The 20,698-nt window shown below is 40.2% G+C and overlaps 2 protein-coding genes across 3 annotated transcripts in view; one reads left to right on the plus strand and one right to left on the minus strand.

Moving 5' to 3' along the window:
- Positions 1-6,652: 6,652 nt before the first annotated feature.
- The window catches only part of EGFR (epidermal growth factor receptor), a 195,269-nt gene continuing 181,223 nt past the window's right edge, over positions 6,653-20,698 (plus strand). For both annotated transcript variants that reach the window (XM_079151507.1, XM_079151508.1), the window contains exon 1: positions 6,653-6,922. In XM_079151507.1, the coding sequence (XP_079007633.1) occupies positions 6,835-6,922 (88 nt within the window). In that variant the 5' untranslated portion in view covers positions 6,653-6,834. The remainder of the gene's footprint in view (positions 6,923-20,698) is intronic.
- Positions 16,167-17,387, minus strand: LOC306667603 (non-selective voltage-gated ion channel VDAC2-like). Its single transcript, XM_079150339.1, has one exon. The coding sequence runs from the start codon at positions 17,327-17,329 to the stop codon at positions 16,379-16,381; it is 951 nt and encodes a 316-aa protein (XP_079006465.1). The 5' UTR covers positions 17,330-17,387; the 3' UTR covers positions 16,167-16,378.

Genomic DNA, 20,698 nt, shown 5'->3' on the forward strand with positions numbered 1-20,698 from the left:
AACTAAAGGCTGAATGTTTTCTCTGATATGCTGAAGGTAATTCACAATAAGAGGCAGTAGGGATAGGGAAGAATAGACTTACTTTATGTTAGGTAGAGGGAGTAAAGGGAGGGGAAGAGGTATGTGGAAAGGAAAGATAGAGTGAAACAGACATTATTACCTCACGCACATGTATGACTGCATGACTAATGTGATCCTGCAATATGTATAATCAGAAAAATGAGAGATTACACTCCATTTATGTATGATCTATCAAAATGTATAAATGCATTCTACTGTCATGTGCAACTACTTAGAACAAGAAAAATTTAAAAATTTTAAAAAATACCCATGAAGTAGGTAAGTTACAAACCACATAAATTTGTTTCTCACAGTTCTGGTGGCTGGAAAACCCAAGATCAAGACATTGGCTGGACACAATAGCTCACGCCTATAATCCCTACAGCTCAGGAGGCTGAGACAGGAGGATTGTGAGTTCAGAGTCAGCCTCAGCAACTCGATGAGACTCTGTCAACAAATAAAACATTTTTTAAAGGACTGGGGATGTGGTTCAGTTGGTTCAGTGCTTAAACTCCCCTGGGTCCAAAAAAAAAAAAAAAAAAAAAAAGATCAAGACATTGGCAGATTTGGTGTCTGGTAGAGACATGTTTCCTCAGACCTGGCTGTCTTCTCACTATAACCTCACAGTGTGGAATGGGCAAGACAGCTCTCTGGGGTTTATTGTAAGGGTATTAATGTCATCATGAGGGCTCCAGCCTCATGATATAATGATCCCCCCAAGGGCCCTTTCTCCTATCACTATCACCTTTATGGTTAGGTTTCCAACATATGAATCTGGGGGGTGGGCATAAACATTCAGCGCACTTCACTGTATTTAGACCATTGATGTTTAAGGAAATTATCCATATAATTGAATTAATATCTACCAGATTTGTTACTGTTCATTATCTGTGGATCTTGTATTTTGTTCCTATTTTTCTTTTCTTTTCTTTTTGATACCAGGGATTGAACCCAGGCAGCCACATTCCTATAGTCTCACTAAGTTGCTTAGAGCCTCCATAGGCTCATACGTGGGATCCTCCTGTCTCAGCTTCCTGAGTCACTGGGATTACAGGTGTATGCCACCACATTTGTCCTGTCCCTACCTTTCTTCCACACTTTTGTGCCTTTTATGGGTTTAATTGAGCACTTTTATTTTCTCTCTTTTCTTAGCATATCAATTATACTTCTTTGCTTTTTATAATCAATTTCCCTAGAGGCTGTCATATATATTTACAATAAATCCATATCCACTTTCAAATATCACCATATGGCCTCATAAGAAGCACTAGTACCTTATAATAACAAAATATTCCCAATTCTTCACTCTGTCCCTTGCGTCATTGCTGTTATTCATTTCACTTACATATAAGCCTGTGTACGTACATATATATGTATTTGTTTGAATACACTTGCTATTATTTTGAAAAAACATATTGGGTCAATTAATTGTCAGAAAAATAAGTTTTTATTTTACTTTCATCCTCTGCTATTCTTCCCTTCTTGCTTTCTTTATTTTTTAAAAAAAATATTTTTAGTTGTAGATGGGCACAATGCCTTTATTTTATTTATTTATTTTTATGTGGTGCTGAGAATAGAACATGCTAGGCAAGGGCTCTATCACTGAGCTACAACCCCAGCCCATTCCCTTCTTAATTTAAATTCTAGTTTCTGACCCATTATTTTCTCTCTGAACAACTTCTTAACATTCTTTGCTGAGCAGTTCCATTATTAACAAACTTGATTTTTGTTTGAGAAATTATTTCTTTTCACTTTTGAAGGATAATTTTGCAGGGTACAGTAATTATAGGTTTGTAGGGGTTTTTTTCTTCAACACTTTAAATATTTTGTTCCATTCTATTTTGCTTGTGTGGTTTCTGAGGAATAAATTGAATACAATTCCTATTTTTTCTATAGGTATCTTCTCTCTAGCACCTCTTCAAGGAAGCTTCCTCCCTATCCCATCTTGTAGCTTCATTCAAGACTTTTCTACCTTTGATTTCCTTTGAATTGACTATGCTATGTCTAGGAATAGAGTTTTGGGTCTTTAACCTATCTTGTAGCCCCTGACCTTCTTGAATTTGTGGTTTGGTGTCTCATATTAATTTAGGGATATTCTCAGTTGTATTGCTTCTACTTTTTTCTTTCTTCTCCTTTTTATATTCCATTACACATATGTTGCATCTTTTGTAATTACACCACAGTTCTTGAATATGTTTTTCCCCAGTCCTTTTTCTCTTTGCTTTTGAATTTCAGTAGTTTATGTTAAAGATAACCTCAAATTCATAGATTCCTTCTTCAGCTAACTCCAGGCCCTTAAAGAGACCATCAGAAGCATTTTTCATTTCTGTTTCAGCTATTTTTTTTTAATCTCCAGCATTTCTTCTTGAATATTTCTTAGATTTTCCACCTCTTTACTCATATTGCCCAACTAATCTTGCACGCTGTATTTTATTAATATATTATTTCAATATTCCCTGTGAGGATTGGGATGAATTCTGTAGATGCAACTCACAAGTGTGTTTCTACCAACCTCCCATGACTAGAGTTTTTAACTCTTGGACTTGTCCACCCTGAGCCTCCAGTAATGTGTCAATTGCAGATCATTACAGATCAGGTTTTCCTACTCATGCACCAGATCCCTCTGGAATTTCTGCCCACAAGTTTCTGTTGCTGTGAGCTGTGTTTCCCTGCATCTTCCTGTTAATATCTCTGGTTTTGAGAGCCAAGATTTGTCCTGTGACCTCCCTTCTGTGACAGAGCTAAGGATTACTGTTGACTTTTAAGTTTGTTCGGCATTTTGCTTGTTAGAATAGAGTGCCAACCCTGCTTCTTTAAAGCATCATGCAGCCCTCAACACTAGAGATAACTGAAGGTCTTAATGATAACAGGGAAAATGTATCCGCAATTTTGTGTCAGCATATTGTCCCTAAAAAAGAATCTGTTACTTCTATACTTTGAAAAAGAAGGTTCTCAATGCATAATCAATAAATGCCAAGGAAGGAAGGAATAAATGGCCTAGAAAACCATAAGAGCCAGCTTCCAGGATTTCCCTGAACCTCAGCAGGGGACCACATAAGGGCAGTGCACCCTACCTTACTGAAACAGGCGATACATACACACAGGACAAAATTCCAAGCATATAAAAGGACAAAAAATTGAAAAATAAGTCTCTTTCCAACCTTTGACCTCTACCATACTAGTTCTTTCTTGAGGCAACATTGTTACCACATTCTTGTGTCTTCTTAAAATACATCTTTAGAAGAGCAGTTAAGTGCAAGTACCTTTAAATGGAATCCATTTTAGAAGCACATGCTCTCCCGGAATTTTAGGGTTGAAAGGGACCTATTTCAGTCATTCATTCTCAGTCTCCCTAGGTATTTATCACTCCTGTGTAAAAATATTTCTGAAGATGAAGAAATACTTTATACTCTAAGGGAAGCTTATTCCACTTTTATATAACTTTGGTAGTTTATAACACACACACACACACACACACACACACACATACACACACACACTTAAATTCTAAAATCTGCCACTCTTTTTTCCTCATCAATCTTTGCTTTGACTTCTAAGGCCGGGGGGGGGGGGGGGGGGGGGGGGGACAGGTGCTCAAATGCCTTTTATATCAGATAAAACCTAAAATATTTGAAGCCCTGGTATCTTGACCTGACCAAATAAACTGTTTCTCCTTCCCTTTCACAAGTATGTGGTTTTAGGGAATTCAGTGCCTCTTCTTCAAAAGACTAAACCTTATTCAGCATGCTCAAAAACTTCTAAGAAGATAAACACTCACCAGAGAAAAATTGTTTCTCATGTGTAGCAAGTAAAGAAAATGAGCAGTTTCTATTACAAAAATTGATGACATGAGATTTGCTTTGGGAAATACTAAAGTCTAGGATATGGTTACTAGTATGGCATGCATGGAAGCTTTATCCAAAATTTTTTGGCCAAGCAGAAATTTTGGTTTTACTTGACCTAATACATTTCTAAGATATGATGAAATAGAATATGGGGTCAAAAAATCACCATTTGACTCAGGTTTAGAAGAAGTTCAGGCAGAGAGGGTTGAGTTACGTGGGCTCAAAGCTGGCCTCTCTTGATAGTAAATATACTTGGGGCTTTAGAATGTTGTTTAACCTCTCCAAGCCATAGTGTCACCATGCTATAATAAAAGGCTGCTGTTCTCATTCCTGGTAGTGCTGGTGGCAGTACAGAGCATACAACCTCTGCCTGGGCTATCCTGGGATTGCTCTCCTCAGAGACTCTATATTGAGCATCCTTTCTGCAGGACCCAATCTGTGCAAGGTTCCTCTCTTCAAGATAGTTTTGTTTTAAATTTAATGAGTAAATTAGTTACCTATATACCCCAGATACCTGGCAAGGAGTACAAAATCAACCTGAACGTCACTGTTTATGTTAAAAACTCAGAGGAGAAACTCAAATTTTATGTAGGTGTCCACAGTTGGATGTTCAGCAAAATTCATTCCTCTCCATTAGGTGGAATTCATCTCAGTATTGCACTGTGGGCCTGAAAAGTGTCCATTACCTCCTTCAGTAATTGTTTATCTTCGCAAAGTTCTGGGTTTTTTTTTTTTTTTTCTTTCTTTTTTTCCAGGGGATTGAACTCAGGGGCTCACTGGGTTCAATGAACCTACTGAACCACATTCCAAGCCTGCTTTATTTTTTATTTTGAGACAAGTTCTCACTAAGTTGCTTAGGGCTTCACTAAGTTGCCCGAGGCTGGCTTTGAACTCATGATCCTCCTGCCTCAGACTCCCAACCTGAAATTCCATTTCTTGTGATCTGATGGCAATCAGATCATATGAAAGGACATTAAAACAAATGACTCTATGAAGATTATTGCTTTACAGAGCTAGTGTAGTGAGAACTCTGAAGTCCTTACACATTATGTTCTCTTTGGGAACTCAAGAGAAGAAATTCCTATGCAGTCTTCAAATCTGCTATAGTTTACATCAATTTATGTTTTAATATATGGACACTATGGCTTGTACAACTGATTATATTTCCTTAAAGGAAAATGTGATTTAGAGCCAAATGTGGTCCTCATTTTGTAAACACATAGGAATTCATTGTATGCATTTTACTCATTTCTATTTTATAAGATTTTTATTTGTATTCCCTATTGTGATTCCCATTTGCCTTTCTATAATTTTCCCCTTATCTTTGTGTTCCTTTGCAAGAGGGAACCAAACACTTGAGTTCGAAGTGTCAGTGGTTATCCCATTTGTTAAAACAAAGGAGCATATTACTCTAATTTACGGTAAAAACTACAGGTTCCATGGATAGTGGGGAGCCCTGTGCCCTGAGAAAATATCTACCATTCAGGGTGCCAGGTATAAAGCTGGGTAACATCTTCCTGAAAAATAAGGAAAGATGCAAAGTTCCTCTGCTCTAGCAACAGGAAAGGCCTTAGTGCAACATACTTTAGGCTTGTGATTCCTGCTAAGCTAGAGCATCAGAGTCCAACCAGGTCTAAGGGTTAGCAAAGAGTTCTGTAAAAAATGAAGAGATCTGAATGCAGAACTGGCCAGGCGAGGGCATTTCTCCTATAAAGGAAGGTAGAACAATGGAAGTAGGTTGTACTTTGCTGAAGGATTTTAGCCGAAGTTCCTTCAGTTAGAGGAAGCTTAATTTCTTTTGGCCGGTTCAGTGGGCCACCTAGCCTCTGTAAAAAAGTATTTAAATTGTTGTTTGTGTCAAAGGTTTATTCCAAGCGTTTTACTTTTGCGAAGTAATCTTCCTCACACATTTGCTTTACACATATGTATCCCTGGTTAGTTACTGGTGTATATACAAAATTCTGCTGCTGTGCTCCTTCCCTTCGTACTCATGCATTCACTCAACAAACATTTATTGAGGTCATTCTCTGTCCCACGAATTGGTTGCCTTTGTTTCAGACGATTTCGAGGGTGCTTGATGAGATCTGAAGGACCCTCGGACTTCAGAGCGCCACTTCAGACATCTGGTGCTCCTGCCAGTCGAGGGTGAGAACACCTACGCTGCTAGGCCAGTCTGTGCTAAGATTCCGGGGTGCGGAGGGGGAGTTGGAGACCAGAATAAAGGGCAGATTCTCCATGGTGCCATTATCCAAATTTGGCTCCAGGGCTCAGCCAGTTCGTCCCAAGCTGGTACAAGTTTGCTTAGTAAATTGAAAGAAGGAAAAGGAAGAGGGGGGAAGACGGGGGAAGGGGACTTAATAGATTTGGGTGGCTCGATGTAGGCTGACCCTTCGAGCTAGCCATGTAAGTCCGAGTGGACCACGTACTGAGAAGCGCAGGGGACACTCCATTCAGAAATTAACTCCCAAGAACACGCACTTCCCTCCTGGACGTTGCCCGCCTCCCGCCTGAGTGCTCGGTTCAATTGCAGCCATCCACTACCACCTTCTGTTCGCAGCCTGCTTTCGATCCTTGCGGCGAGTTCTTCCTCCCTCTCGGCATTCTCCTCCTCCTCCGCTCCTCCCGATCCCTCCTCCTTTGCCTGGTCCCTCCTCCTCTCGCCCAGCCTCCCCACGCCCCGGCCCGCGCAAGCTAGACGTCTGGGCAGCCCCCGGCGCAGCGCTGCAGCCTCCGCCTCCTGCACGGTGTGCGCGCCCGCGGCCAGGGCGGCCCGAACAAGTCCCGGCGGCTGCCGCCGCCCAGACCGAACGACAAGCCACCTAGGCGTCTGCCCGAGTCTCCGCCTCATCGCTGCCGACACCGCACACGGTCGCCTGACTCAGTCCGGGATTAATTGCGGAGAGCCGGAGCCAGCTCCTCGGGGGCAGCAATGCGACCCTCCAGGACGGCGGGAGCCTCGCTGCTGGTGCTGCTGGCTGCGCTAGTCTGGGCGAGTTGTGCATTGGAGGAAAAGAAAGGTAAGGGCGTGCCCCGAAACCCCCCGCGCCACACTCCGGAGCTGGCTTCCCGACCCCGCAGCCCGCCCCGCCCGCGCACCGGCGCACCGGCTCCGCGTCCCGCGCCGCCAGCCCCTCCTTTCCTGTTTCCTTGAGGATCAGCTGCGCTTCTGGCTGGGACCGTGGGAGGAACTGGACGTTTCTTTTCTGGGCTGAGCGAGTCTGCTATGACCTGAGGAAGGGAGACGCAGGGCTCAGGGCAGCGGGGCTGCGAGCGGGGTGTGGGAACCGCCGCTGGGAGCGCCGACGTACCCGACCGCTCCCAACTTACTTTTCTCACTTTCAAGCCCTCCTGCGCTGGGTCGGCGGCTGTGGGCGAAAACTTGGTGCGGGGTAGGTGCCTGGCGTTGCAGCACGTGTGAGCTGCACTGTCAACCGGAGGGGCGAGGCGGCCCAGGAGGGTGGGTCCCTTCAGCCAAGTCCTTGGGGCTTAGGGAGCCGAGAAAGAACTTCGAGAATCTGTCCACCCTCGGACTTTCTGGGGTGGGAGATTTCCCGAGCGTACCCTCTGCGCCTCCTTCTTCCACCCCACTCTTACGGTTAAGCAGCACGCTATCCCGGCCCTGCCAGCGGCCCTTCTTGCTGATCTCTGCAAACCCATTTCCCGGGTGCGGAGCTGCAGCAGTGACCTGGGAGGCTAGGAGTTTTTTTTCCCCACGGCGAGCACTGGGGAAGGCGTGGTGCTGGATAGTTTCCTTATTGGAAAGATCAGTGAGGAGGATCCGATCCGCCCTTCCGGAGCAGACCCCAGCCACAAGTAGGGTGCTTGCGATCGTCCTGACGTGCCAGGTGCACCCGGCTGGGGAGATGAGGGTTCGCTGCCAGACTGAAGCCCCTTTCCTGGTGGCTGCGCCTAAGACCCCTGGGGTCTTTTTAAGGTGACTGCTTCCCTGTACTCCCGAGGTTTGTCCACGACTTGTAATGCTTCGACTGCATCTCTTAGTTTTGCAATGGACCTGGACCAAGATGTATGCCTGGCCGCGGTGAACACCTGAGCCCTTATGACAAACTCCCTAGGTGCGGAACTTAGCCCGACTGGCCATCTCCGCGGTATTTAAAAATGGGGCCTTCAGCAAACTTTTCTTCTCATCCCGAGATCTGATTTTTCGGATGTTTCTTTTTCTTTTCTTTTTTTTTTTTTTTTTGGAGAGTTTGACATTAAGCCAACTAAAATATTAAACTTAATTGGAAAAAAAATAAAGGACTGATATCCATGGTTCACGTGTATGCCAAATGTCCAGACGGAACATGAGCAAGTCTGGCTTCGTGACTGCCGACCATAAACCCACTTGACACGAGAAACATGCCTCAGAAGGTTTAATTGCACAATTTCAAAATCAGATCAGGTTCCAAGAGTCAGGTCCTTGCTTGCTGTTGATGTCATTGGCATGGGGAGTTGGGGTTTTGGTGCTGAGCGGGTTTGTTGGAGGAGGAGTAAGGCATAGAAGAGTGGTTTCTAACTTTGGTATGCAGTGCACTCACCTGAGATTCGGGGGTGGGGGGGTCTATTTCCCACCCTGGACATTCTGATTTCATTGGTTGAGGGTGAGAGGAGGCTATAGGATTTTTCAAAGCCCTTTAGCTGGGGAGAAGGATTGGTAGTCTCCAGGAAGATTTACCTGCCAAAGTAAAGAGTTCCATTGGAACATCTGGAGTTTTAACAATCTTGCAAAATACAGGCAAAAGGGAAAAGGGAGGGTGTGGTTTCAATAATAAAGGATTAGTCTCTTCACTACAGGTAAAGGAGCCAGTGGATGGTTTTCCCCCCTTACATTAGCCTGGAGGGCTCCCCTCCTCGCTGCTTTAGATGACAGGGAGAGAAGTCTGGTGTGCTCCTGAGATGCTAGGGTTCTCTTAATAAAGTAGCATCTCTCTATCTCTACCAAAGGGACCCTCTTTATTTTAAATTAAGTTCTTGGAGCCCCTGCAGAGCATCACTTCTTGCTCCAGAAGTGTGCCCAGCTCTTTGATGTCACTCTTGGAACACTAGGATTGGTGGTGGTTGGAAATTTATATCTGGGAAAAATAGAAATACCACTGAATTTTCCTGTTTGTCCTGTACTCACTTAAAACAGAATGCTCCTGAATACAATGGGAGAGTAGTAAACAAATGCCCTTCCACTAAAGCAATATTTGAAAGGCCACATTTTTGAGGGACAAATTATTAAAAATATGAAGTGAAATTTTTCTACAAAGTTACTTAAGGATCTATTAATTCAGTTTTGTTCAAGAAGAACTACTGGTTTTAGTGAATTTGTTGTTGTTATTGTTATTCTAAGATAGGGAGTCATCTGTACTAGTTGCTTTCAGACCTAAGACCAGACACGGTTCTAAGTGTCTTATTAATCCTCACTTCAAGTGAGGTGAATGCTCTATTTATGGGGAAACCAAGGTACAGAAAAGTAAAGTGATAAGATGATTTTTCTACAGCTAGTAAGAGGCAGAGTCAAGATTCAAATTCCCACAACTCCAAACTGCCTGGTTTCAGGAGAGCCAGGTCAGGTGTGTGTGTGTGAATGACTAATGCCAGATGATGAAGAGGAAAGGGACCAGGGAGCAGGCTCATTAAGATGGGCCCCTTGTCTGAAGTTTTCAGCAGACGCCTGCTTATTCAGTGTCTATACTCCTGCCCAGGGCTTCTCAGTCGTTGTTCTGGCTGCCTTTTATCGTGGCAGCTTAGTGGCCAAATCAAAGAGTGAACCAACATGGAGATTGCTTCAGGGATATTGAGCAAGACACTCTTGCAAAATGGGGAGGTAAAGGTGCTGCTCTGGAAGAGATCCTTGGTGCATTCCAAGGAGAGCAGGTATTCTCAATGAGCTTTGTAGAAACGAGCCTGCCCCAGCTCTACCTTGGAGAACACTCTGATTCAGAAGCTCTGGACTATATTACAGAGAAACAAATGCAGGAATTTTGATGATATCTGAAGTGAAGAACCACTACCCCTCTTTTCTCTAAGGGAATCAAACCTTGGGAAGTCCAAGAGGCCTATTTTCTTATTCCAGCTCTGCATGAAGGTGGATATGTCACTTTGAAGCTCCAAGATTCTGTGTTCTAATTTCTGAACTGAATGAATATTTTCTGAGTGCATAGAGTATGCCAATTAAAAGGGGGGTAGTTTTAATGGTTTTTACTATTGTTCAGAGAAATGTGATTCTTTAAGCCACTAATTAAAATATTAGTAACTTGCTTCTCAAATCCAAAAAGGAGACCAGCAGTCTGAGTGTCTGTAGCCACATTGATAGCAGATATTGATCCAATTGGGTAATATTGCTTCAGTGGACTTTGAACAGTCACTTCTGTCTTCACATATTTAATTTCATAATCCATAATTTTTCAAAATCTGTTGTACTGCATAATTACACTCAGTTCACATGACAGCACTAACAATTTTTGAAATGTTTTTAGAGGTAGTGTCAATAAAAATGAAGGATGCTGTTTAAAAAGAAAATACTCTTTGTTTTTTCTCTGAGGTAAGCTCCAGGACTAGCAGTTAGTATCTGAAACTTTTTTGACAATAGTGACTAACTCTAATGTTAAAAGCAATTAATGATTATGAGGAATTAAGGGAAGGTAGCCCCACACTTGTGCCCCTGGTCCTGAAATGATAATGGGATCAGAATGTTGAGCACATTCAGTCTGTCCAAGGAAGGACCCACCTACCAAATAATTTGACTCTTGCCACATTACCTGCTGTGAATATCATGTGTGTGCATTTAATGCTGACTTAGTACTATAGAAATGGCCTTATTTATAGTTAGACTTTACTAATAAGAAAAGTTCAAGGTTTTAAAGTATAGGCCACCCATACGTATTTCCCTGTGTACACATTTTCCCCTGTAAACACAATTTTAAAAACTAGATTCTGTCCTCAAGTGCATAATAAGTTCATTTTGTTTTACTTCTTTCTGTCATTAGTGAACATTGGAAATTATGGTTAGAAACATTTTAATTCTGAGTTAATTATTACTGGTTTATTCTTCAGCCATCAGCACATACAGACTAGAGTGTAACTTGACTGTTCTTCTAGGCCACCCCCATTTGACATCACAGTGTTTTCTCAAAACTTTTTTTCATTTTCTTTTGAAAAGGTTGTCTTTTTAAGAAAATTCCACACCTGACCCTTTGGACAATGTCTCAAGATTGTCCACTGTCATGTCCATGGGCACAGTCAGTTAGATGGAGCTCAAGAATTATTTAAATAATTGGTTTGACTGAAATTTTCACTCTTAGTGGACATATGGTAAACCTTCCTTTATATTCTCTCTCTTTCTCTCTCTCTTTCTTCGTCTGATCTAGAAAGTTCGCAAAGCTAGCTGGGAGGCTAATTGAGTTCAGCCAGTAGTGGGGGTGTGTTTACTAAGCCCCGTTAGAAACCAAGTGCTGGATTTACCATTTTAATCTTGGAAGGCACTGAAAGGCATAGAAGGTATCAGATGTCTGGCCCTGTTGACTGACCTTCTGTGAATTGCATACACTTAGAATGAATTTTACTCCTAGCAATTTCAGCTTGCTTTAGAATGTACTGTGTGAAAGCTCTCACAGAGGATAGAATGTCCCTCTTTCCTCCAAGTAATATACCATTCTGGTAGGTTCTCAGAGACAGAATGAGTCCAAGTGTCCTTTCTCATGATATCTGCAACCTCAAATTAACTAGACACTAGAATTGCAGCTTAGGGAATTAATAGTACATCACCCTAAATATAACCACAATTACACTCTTGCTAGTGAACCAGCATATATGGCTTGATTTAGCACAAATAATTATGTAAGTTAACCACCGTTGTTTGTCCTTTGATTATAAAGACAAATATTGGTTATTATTACTACTTAGGCTTTTGTTTGCATTTTTTTCTTTATGTTCGAGCTGTTGTGAGCAATTCACACTGTTCTATCCATATTTTGGGATGTAAGAATGAATCACAGTTGATACTTGCCTGTAAGTATTTGGAAGTCAGTTAGCAAAAGAGTTAGAGAGTGTGAGTATGCAACATCACAAGAGCAATGGTAGAGTTCTGCACAGGATAAAAGATGTCTTTTAAGATTAATTGCTTGTAATTCTACCTGAAAAGGAGACCAGGAATATCCCCAGTGGAAGGAATTACACATCTGAGCCTTCAAAGAACCATTTGGTTATATGGTTATTTCCTTAGAGAGTAGAATATAAGAGAAGTGCTTGTTGGAGCAAAGTTCTTGAGAGCACTGATAATTAAATATGACAGGAAGAGAAGAAATGAATGGTGAGCTTACATATCATCCAGAGAGAACTCTGTTAACCTCACAGTGGCTTTGAATCTCGGCCTGTATGAAAGAGAAGTCACTGGGGAATTTTAAGCTAGGAACTCACATGAAGAAGATAATGTTTTAGAAAGATGGCGAATGGTTTGTAGGGGAGATAGTGGAAAGAGGGAGATCAGGGACTTTTGCAGTCAGGAGATGAAGCAAGAGCAGGAAGGATACAGAACAAGTGATTGGGGGCTAATCAGAAGGCAGAACTGATTGGTATCTATAGGTAGGAAATGTAAGAAAAAGAGAATCCCAGGACGACACAGACTTTTCATTCGGGAGCCTGGGTAGATACTGAATCCATTCTCAGAGGCTGAGAAGTTGGGGAGACTAAAGTAAAGGGGTGTGAATTCAGCTTTTATGTATGTCATATTTGAAATGCTGAACTAGAAACAGCATGAGGCAGTAGAATATAAAAGTCTGGAGCCCAAGAGAGCAGTATATCCTTGAATTGTCCTTGTATCAGGTACTTCTACTTCTACTGCAGTTATTGTCTTTGATCATGGAAAGATCTGACCCCATGACAACCTCCTATTTCTACCTGTCAGATATTCGCTATCAGCATCAACATTGAGCCACACTGGGATTCTGGATTACTAACTTCTTTCTAGACTAGGCTACTGATTAGTTGCAGTTATCTGTAACTGCTAAATAGTATAGCACACAGTTAAGAATATTGGAAATCATTATATTTGTAAATCTCAGAGGAGGCTCCCCTCTTCCTATTTCAATCAGTATCATCCAGGTGCTGTGGCACATGCCTCTGTAATCCTAGCAACTTGGGAAACTAAGGCAGGAAGAGCGCAGGGTTGAGACCAGCCTCTGCAACTTAGTGAGATCCTGTCTTAAAATAAAAAATGCTTGGGATTTAGCTAGCTCTTCTGGGTTCAGTTCTGAGTAAAATAATAATAATAATAATAATAAGAAGAAGAAGAAGAAGAAGAAGTTAACATCAGATTACTTGGTTTTGTAAATCAGTGACTGAACCAAAAAGAGTAGAAAATGAATTTTTTCTTTTTCTTTTTTTTGGGGGGGCTGGCTCCAGGAATTGAACCCGGGTGCTTAACCACTGAGAAACAATTCCAGCTCCCTCTTTCATTGTATTTTATTTTGAAGCAGGGTCTCACTAAATTACTTAGGGGTTCCCTAAATTGCTGACTCTGGCTTTGAACTCATGATCCTCCTGTCTCAGCCTTCAGGGCCGCTGGGATTACAGGCAGGCGCAAATGTATACAGCTTTCTTTTTATTTTTAAGCAATAGCTTTTGAACCTTAACTGTTCCTCATAATCATCTGAGGAACTTTTGAAAAAGAAAATGACTTAGTGTACCTCAGACCCATTGAATCAGAATTTCCAGAGGATAGAGTCCAGCACACACATTTCTTAAAGCTCTCTGGGAAATTCTGATGAAGTGTTTTATGTAGCTTGTAACAAGAAATTTTGTCTTTGTTCTCATACTCCTATTTCATATTTATCTCATGAGCATCTTCAAGATCCAGGAGCAGGTTCTTATTTCATTAGTAAATAAGTTTCAGGGTTACGTTTTATTTCATGAATTAGCCCATTAAAGATCAACTGCAGTGTGGACCCACGACAGCAGTAGCAGCCCCTGGGAACCTACTGAAAATGCACAACAATATTGGACCCCACCCTGAATAAGAGCCTATGGGGAGGGGGCCCATGGCCTGTGAATATAATTATTCCAAGAGATTCCCATCCATGCGAGTTTGAGAACCACTGATAAACTAGATGCACATTTCATGCCAAGTTTTGGATACACAAGAGAAATAAGAGAACTGTACTTGTCCTCAAAGGACTTACAGTTCGGAGTGGCTGAGCTGGGAGAGAGACATGAGAATAATCCCCTGTAATGCAGTGTTTCCTAACAGATGTGATTTGAGATTCAGTTACTGTTCACAGAGATAAATTCTACCTCTGAGATTGGGACAGTTTCTCAAAAAGAGAACATTTAGCTCAGTCTCAGAGGAAGAGACTATTACCTGGCCTCCAGGCAAAGGAAAAAGAATGTGGAAATACTTGTAGGCCCAAGCTTCTTCATCGAGTTCTCTGTTTCTTGTCATTTTTTATAACTGTTAATGCCTTATTATAGCAGATCTTAACGTTTTAGAATTTTCTAAATGACTGTAAGAAAACTTTTAATGTAAAAGGTAAAGTGCCCAAGAAATAATACAATTTACATTTAAAAATGGTCTTTTTTTTTTTTTTTTTTTTTTTAAGTAACAACCCAATTGAAGAAATGAACTGAAGTCTGGATTATAATTGATAGGTTTTTAAATTTCTTCCCAACTGCATGATTTTTCCCTAAAATTTGTTATGAATGAGCAAAATGACTACTTTACATTCTTTATATAACTCCTGCTGCAGAAAGCAAAGAAAGAAAAGAAATAGAAGTCTGCCTAATTCCAGACACAATAAATCTGGGTTGAATCACACTGGGCTCAGACAATGTCTCTCAAATTAATTGAGCTACTGCTAGTTGTGAATGAGAGGATACATCAGTTTCCTGATTCATTTTAGAAATCTACAGATTTACCTGTTTATTTGGGGAAATCACTTAGAAATAAATAGGTAGATTTGACACCAAGAAAGGATAAGGTATTGCTGCTGGTATTACCTTGTACTTGGACCTGTGTGTAAGAGGAAATATAACAGTTTACTTTGCAGGCATTTTAAGATCATTCATGAAGGATTTTATTTTAAAAACAGAAATGTAGTACTGACGTTTTACTGCTACGACTGTGCAGCCTGTGCACAGTGGGTGACGTCATGATTGCTTTAGCAGTTGTATTGCCTTACAATTGACATTATTATGACCATTCACTGTAGTTCCTTTCATTTACTCCAAGTATGGGATAAAATTGATGCATTGCATATGGTCTCTCTGATATAAAAAAAAATGACATTTATATGTGAAAAACTGCATGTTTTGGTTTCTTTGACTATACTCATAAATTTTTTACCATTTTAGTGACTTGAATAAAACCAAGTCATTCCTTGAATTTATATAAAACCTTAAGGACAGATGAGTATGTCCTGAGAATTTCTGATCTTTATATTAAGATTTCAGAAAGTTTTTCAAAAGTAATTTTTTAAATGTCAAAAACTGGTTTTATTCACTTAGCAGCAAGCATTGAATACTTAAAAGCTCTAGGAAAGTTTAATTATAATGATTTTTCTTAATTTCCATAATCATCTCCTAATTCTTTCTCATATATTATTGGCCATTGTAGATAATTAGAATTGTGTTGAACAAGAACTTTTTTTTTTTTCTTTTGGGCACTGGGGATTGAACTCAGGGGCACTTGACCACTGAGCCACATCCCCTATTTTGTATTTTATTTAGAAACAGGGTCTCACTGAGTTGCTTAGTACCTCTCTTTGGCTGAGGCCGGCTTTGAACTCTCAATACTCCTGCCTCAGCCTCCAGAGTCACCGGGATAGATGAACTATTTTAAGTTTGTTCTGGTATTAATTTACCAGATCTAATTAGTCCAACCAGATTTCTTTAAGTATATTTTAATATAGTATTAGAAAGCTAATACTATATTATAATATAGTATATATATATATTATATATAATAGTATATATAATATAGTATATATAGTATTATATAATACTATATTATATTTTTTCCTATATTTCATAGGAAAAAAACAAACCCCTGGACTTGATAATTTTATTTACTTTTGATTAAGTTCAAATGAATAACAGAAAAACTGAAGGTGTCATTGGTTAATGATTGTATCATCTTTTGGTTTTAAATGTGACTATTGATCTTACAGGGTTTTTAATTTTTTTTTTTTTATTTATTTTTTTTCACAGTTTTCATAAAGGTCTATTTCATTATTGGTGTGTAGCACATTTAACAGTTAAATACATTTAAATAATGTATAGGTGACTGCATGACTGCAGCATTGGTAACTAGATAACCAATTCAACTAGAAACCTGCTAACAAGTAACTGTCTAAATATTTAAAATACAGCTCTTGTTCAGATCATCCTTGTTTTGATCACCTTCTTGGGGTGGGGGGGAAGCCTGCTGGTCACAATGGAAATATATTAAGGCCAAATCTTCTGATATCCATTCCCAGAGGTTTCTTTCAGCTGGATTAAGCCTCCAATTCCAGGGCAAGCCCAAGTTTGTGGCTTCCAGCATTAATGCTCTTCCTGTCTACCAGAGCTGACAGCGTAAGCTTCACACCAGGCCTTAGAGTCTGAATGTAGCCCACTCCAATTAAACTAGAGTTGTTGACCTTTGCAGAAATGGAAGCAGTGGGATCCAACTGATACTTAACTGCAATGCCAAAACGAGTGCTGTTGGTCCCTGATGTCCAAGCAAGGTTTACTGAAGTGTCAAGATCTTCACATACTTTCTGATAAATGGATCCTCCAAATTCTGTCCCATCATTGACGTTAGTGTGTAGCTGAAAGTCCCCAGTCCTGTAGCCCACTGCAAAGTTATTCCTTGTCAGCTTTGATTTGGCACTGTCAAAGGTCATCTGGTACCCAGCAAGCCAGCCCTCATAACCAAAGACAGCTGAACCATGGATTGCAGGCCCAGCAAAATCAAAGTCAACATCACAACCAAGGTTTATACACTCCCTCTTGTAAGAAGACTTGATTTTACCACTTTTCTTTCCTGTATTTGGTGAAAAGGTAGTTTCAAATGTCAGCTTCAAACCTTGACAAATCTGGTCTTCAATTGCGATTTCTGTTCCCAGAGTGTTATCAGTGTTCCATTTTTCTGTGAAAGTCAGACCATACTCACACCATTTATATTTGGTCTCCAAGGTCCCAGTAACTTTACCAGTGTCTGTATTAGATGAACCAGATGTTGAGAATTCCACGCCACTGCATGACTTTGTTTTCACATCCAGTTTCACCAACCCAAAGCCAAATCCTTTGTTGAAGATCTCTCTAGCAGCTTTGCCAAGGTCAGCATATGATGGAGGAATACACATTGGCCTCACGCAGCTCTGTCCGTAGGTCGCCATGGCGAGGCCGCAGGAAGAGGTGATCTGGAGGTCTCCTGAGGGGCGCTGCTGCCGCTTGGCTCGCATCTAAGGCCGCTCGGCTCGCTAGGATGGGGCTGCAGCTGCTGCGGCTGGAGGGCGAAGTGAAGGACAGGGTTTTTAAATATGATGCATTTCAGATTTTTTTCTTGACTTGATTTGCTGTAAAGTTAATAGAGAATCAGAAACCTTATCCATATAGTTACTTTTTGATTTTTTTAACTTTGCTGATGGAATTCTGGTTAAATAGATTATGCGTGAAATGAATTTATAAGAATTATGCAGCCACTCTGGAAAGCAGTATGGAGAATCCTAAGAAAACTTGGAATGGACCCACCTTCTGACCCAGTTATCCCACTCCTCAGTTTATACCCAAAGGACCTAAAATCAGCACATTACAGTAACACAGCCACATCAATGTTTATAGCTGCTCAGTTCACAATAGATTGTGGAACCAACCTAGATGTCCTTCAACAGTTGAATGGATAAAGAAATTCTGGTATATATATACAATGGAATACTATTCAGCCATAAAGAAGAATAATATTATGGCATTTGCAAATAAATGGATGGAATTGGAGAATATCATGCTAAGTGAAATAAGCCAATCCCAAAAAAACAAAGGCCGAATGCTTTCCCTGATAAGTGGAGGATGATATATAATGGGGCTGGGGGTGGGGAATGAGAGAATAATGGGGGAACTTTAGAATATGTAGAAGAAAATGAGAGGGAGGGGGGTATGAAAAATGGTGGAATGAGACAGACATCATTACTCTATGTACATGTATGATTACATGAATGGTATGAATCTACATGGTGCACAACCATACAAGCAAAATTATGTACCCCATTTGTGTACAATGAATCAAAATGCACTTTAAAAAATTAAAAGCTAAATAAAAATAATAATAATAAAAGAATTATGCACTACCTTAATGTTTTTTTCTTTCTTCTTTCCCCTTTTTTAAACCTCTCTCCCTCTTTTCCTCCCTTGTTTTTCCCTCTTTCTCTTTTTTTCATCTTTTCAAGCTGTTATGAGTCAGTTTTTGCAAAGAAATTTTTCAATAAATGACTGCAAATAAAAAAATTGATAAATGATTGCAAAGGACAAATTTTGAAAATGGCTCTAAATATATGCTACATAATTTTTGAAAGTTGCTGTCAAAGACATTAACTGTTCATAATTTTTCATACAAGTATGCATTTACATGTATCTCATTCCTGGAAAAGTGGTGTTGCTGAAGGGGCTTTTCTTAGTCCATGGCTTGAGGTATTTTTTTTTCTATTATTTGCTGTTACAATGGGAAGAGAAAACAGGTTAGAATCTACCCACCCAGTTTCAGTTTCCATAAAATAACTAAACAAGATGATTCCAAGAGTCCTTGCAGCTGAAAACATCTGTGAAATTAAAAGCAAATCTCAATGTACGTAAGATATGTATTTAAGCGTGTCAATAATAAGCATGTTGTCCCTGTAATTTAGATGCTAGAACATTGATGTCATAATAATAATAACACCTTGCATTTGTACAGCACTTTACACAATGCCTTAATATCAATCTCTCTGAGCCTCCTAACAAGCCCACAGGATCAGGATAATTATCCACATTTGAAGGTGCGAGACCCAGGCTCAGATTGATTCCGTAATTTGCCCATGTTTACTGAGCCAGTCAACATTTAGCTGCTGGGTACTGTTCCTGCCAGGCAACGCTGGCTCCCAGCACCCTGCCAAACATTCCCATGAATTCTCTCACACCTCCATTGAGACTTCAGTGGTTTTTAAGCTATTGATGCCTTCTATCACTTAGTTCTATTTGTTAATAAGAACACAAAGTATTTTTAACACAGATTATTCCTCCACGTTTCTTTTATATTTCTATTATTTATGCTTCATGCTTGTCCCCATTTCTGCACATTTCTGTGCATTTTCTGTTTATTTCTGCTGTTTTGGTTGCTTTCACACTTTTCCTCTTGTTATGAAGCATGTGGTGTTTAGAATCCAGTTTCTTCTGGGTTTTAACTGTTCATTTCATAAGATAGAGGGCAGAGCATTTGTGAGCCTTGAAAACATTTACTTTAGAGATTAAAAGTATGACTTTTTAATGTTGTGTCATAAGCTTCTGTAAATTTGCCAGACCTAAAAATACTTGCAGAAAAAAATTGAGAAGAGAAAGCAACTTGATTTAGTAGTTGGGTTAGTTAGCAATGCCTGTGGCAAAATGTGGTGATTCAGCTTCACAGGTTTGTGGGAGTCCTTTCTGTGATTAAATGAAAGCACACATTTAAACTCATTAAAAGGTGACAGCTGTTATGAAAAGGGTCCAACTTCACAAATAACGTGGCCCTGAGAATCATTCATTTTCTACATCCTACCTTTGTCAGAGGTGTCCTGTCTGCAGGGAACCTTGACTTTTAAGGAGAAATTGTTACGAACGTCAGATTATTCACTCCCAGGAGCTTTGTTGGTTGAATGAATGGAATGTGGAATATGACGTGAGTAGATCTTTCATTGATGGCGATGCACCTTTCCTGAAAGAAATTTCAAAATACATGTTATTTTCCTTCACTAGGGAGGAAAGAGCTTTTTGGTTGATTATTCCTAACATAATGGAAACTTTTCAGCACTCTAGCAGAAATTCTCCCAAAGCACATTCGCAATTCATGATTATTAAGTGAAATATGAAAAGTCCCGTATATCAGCTGAGTAATTGAGCTTCAATTATTATCTGTATACTGTAGGTTTAGGCAATATTGCTGGGAGAACACATTGTTTTGCAAGCTTGAGATTATGCATCTCCTGAATAAGTAAATCCTGTCAGTAAACAAGCTGCTAGTGTATTGATTTCAGGATGACTTTAGTAATTGGGCTTCTATGTCTTGCAAAAGTTACTTGGGCAAACGCTATGCCATTTCACCTTCAGTCAACAAAAGTCTGTCCAGCTAAGACAGAGCAGAAGGTTGAGAATTTGGTGAAGTGGGACTGTAAAAATAAAAGAGATTCAGTTTTTCCTTTACTTTCAGCCTTCAGAGATGACTTCCTGTTTAAATGCAAATCTAGTGATGTCTCTGGGTTTCGGGAGATGCAATTGAATGAGAAAAGTCCTAGATAAGTGGAAGACTTGGGTGGTTATCTGAGTCCATCTTTCCCTATGGCATTGTATTGTTCTTAAAGTCTTGGCTAGAAAAGCAAGGCTTTTAGATTTGTTGAGCAATGGCTACTAAATATTCATAATGTCATTCAGTTGCAAAAATAAGACATTCAAACTATATTTGGGGAAATAAGTAGTCATGAATTCAAGGCCTTAACCATGCCAAAGCAGCCAAGGAAAATAGGGTACAGATGGGGGGAATTGCCATAGTGTATTCCTCTCAGGCGATTTTGGGGACTTGGTGCATATTTTTCTTTTTCTTCCCCTCT

The sequence above is a fragment of the Sciurus vulgaris genome (genome assembly GCF_902686455.1).
Source record: "Sciurus vulgaris genome assembly, chromosome: 8".
NCBI classification, from domain to species: Eukaryota; Metazoa; Chordata; class Mammalia; order Rodentia; family Sciuridae; genus Sciurus; species Sciurus vulgaris.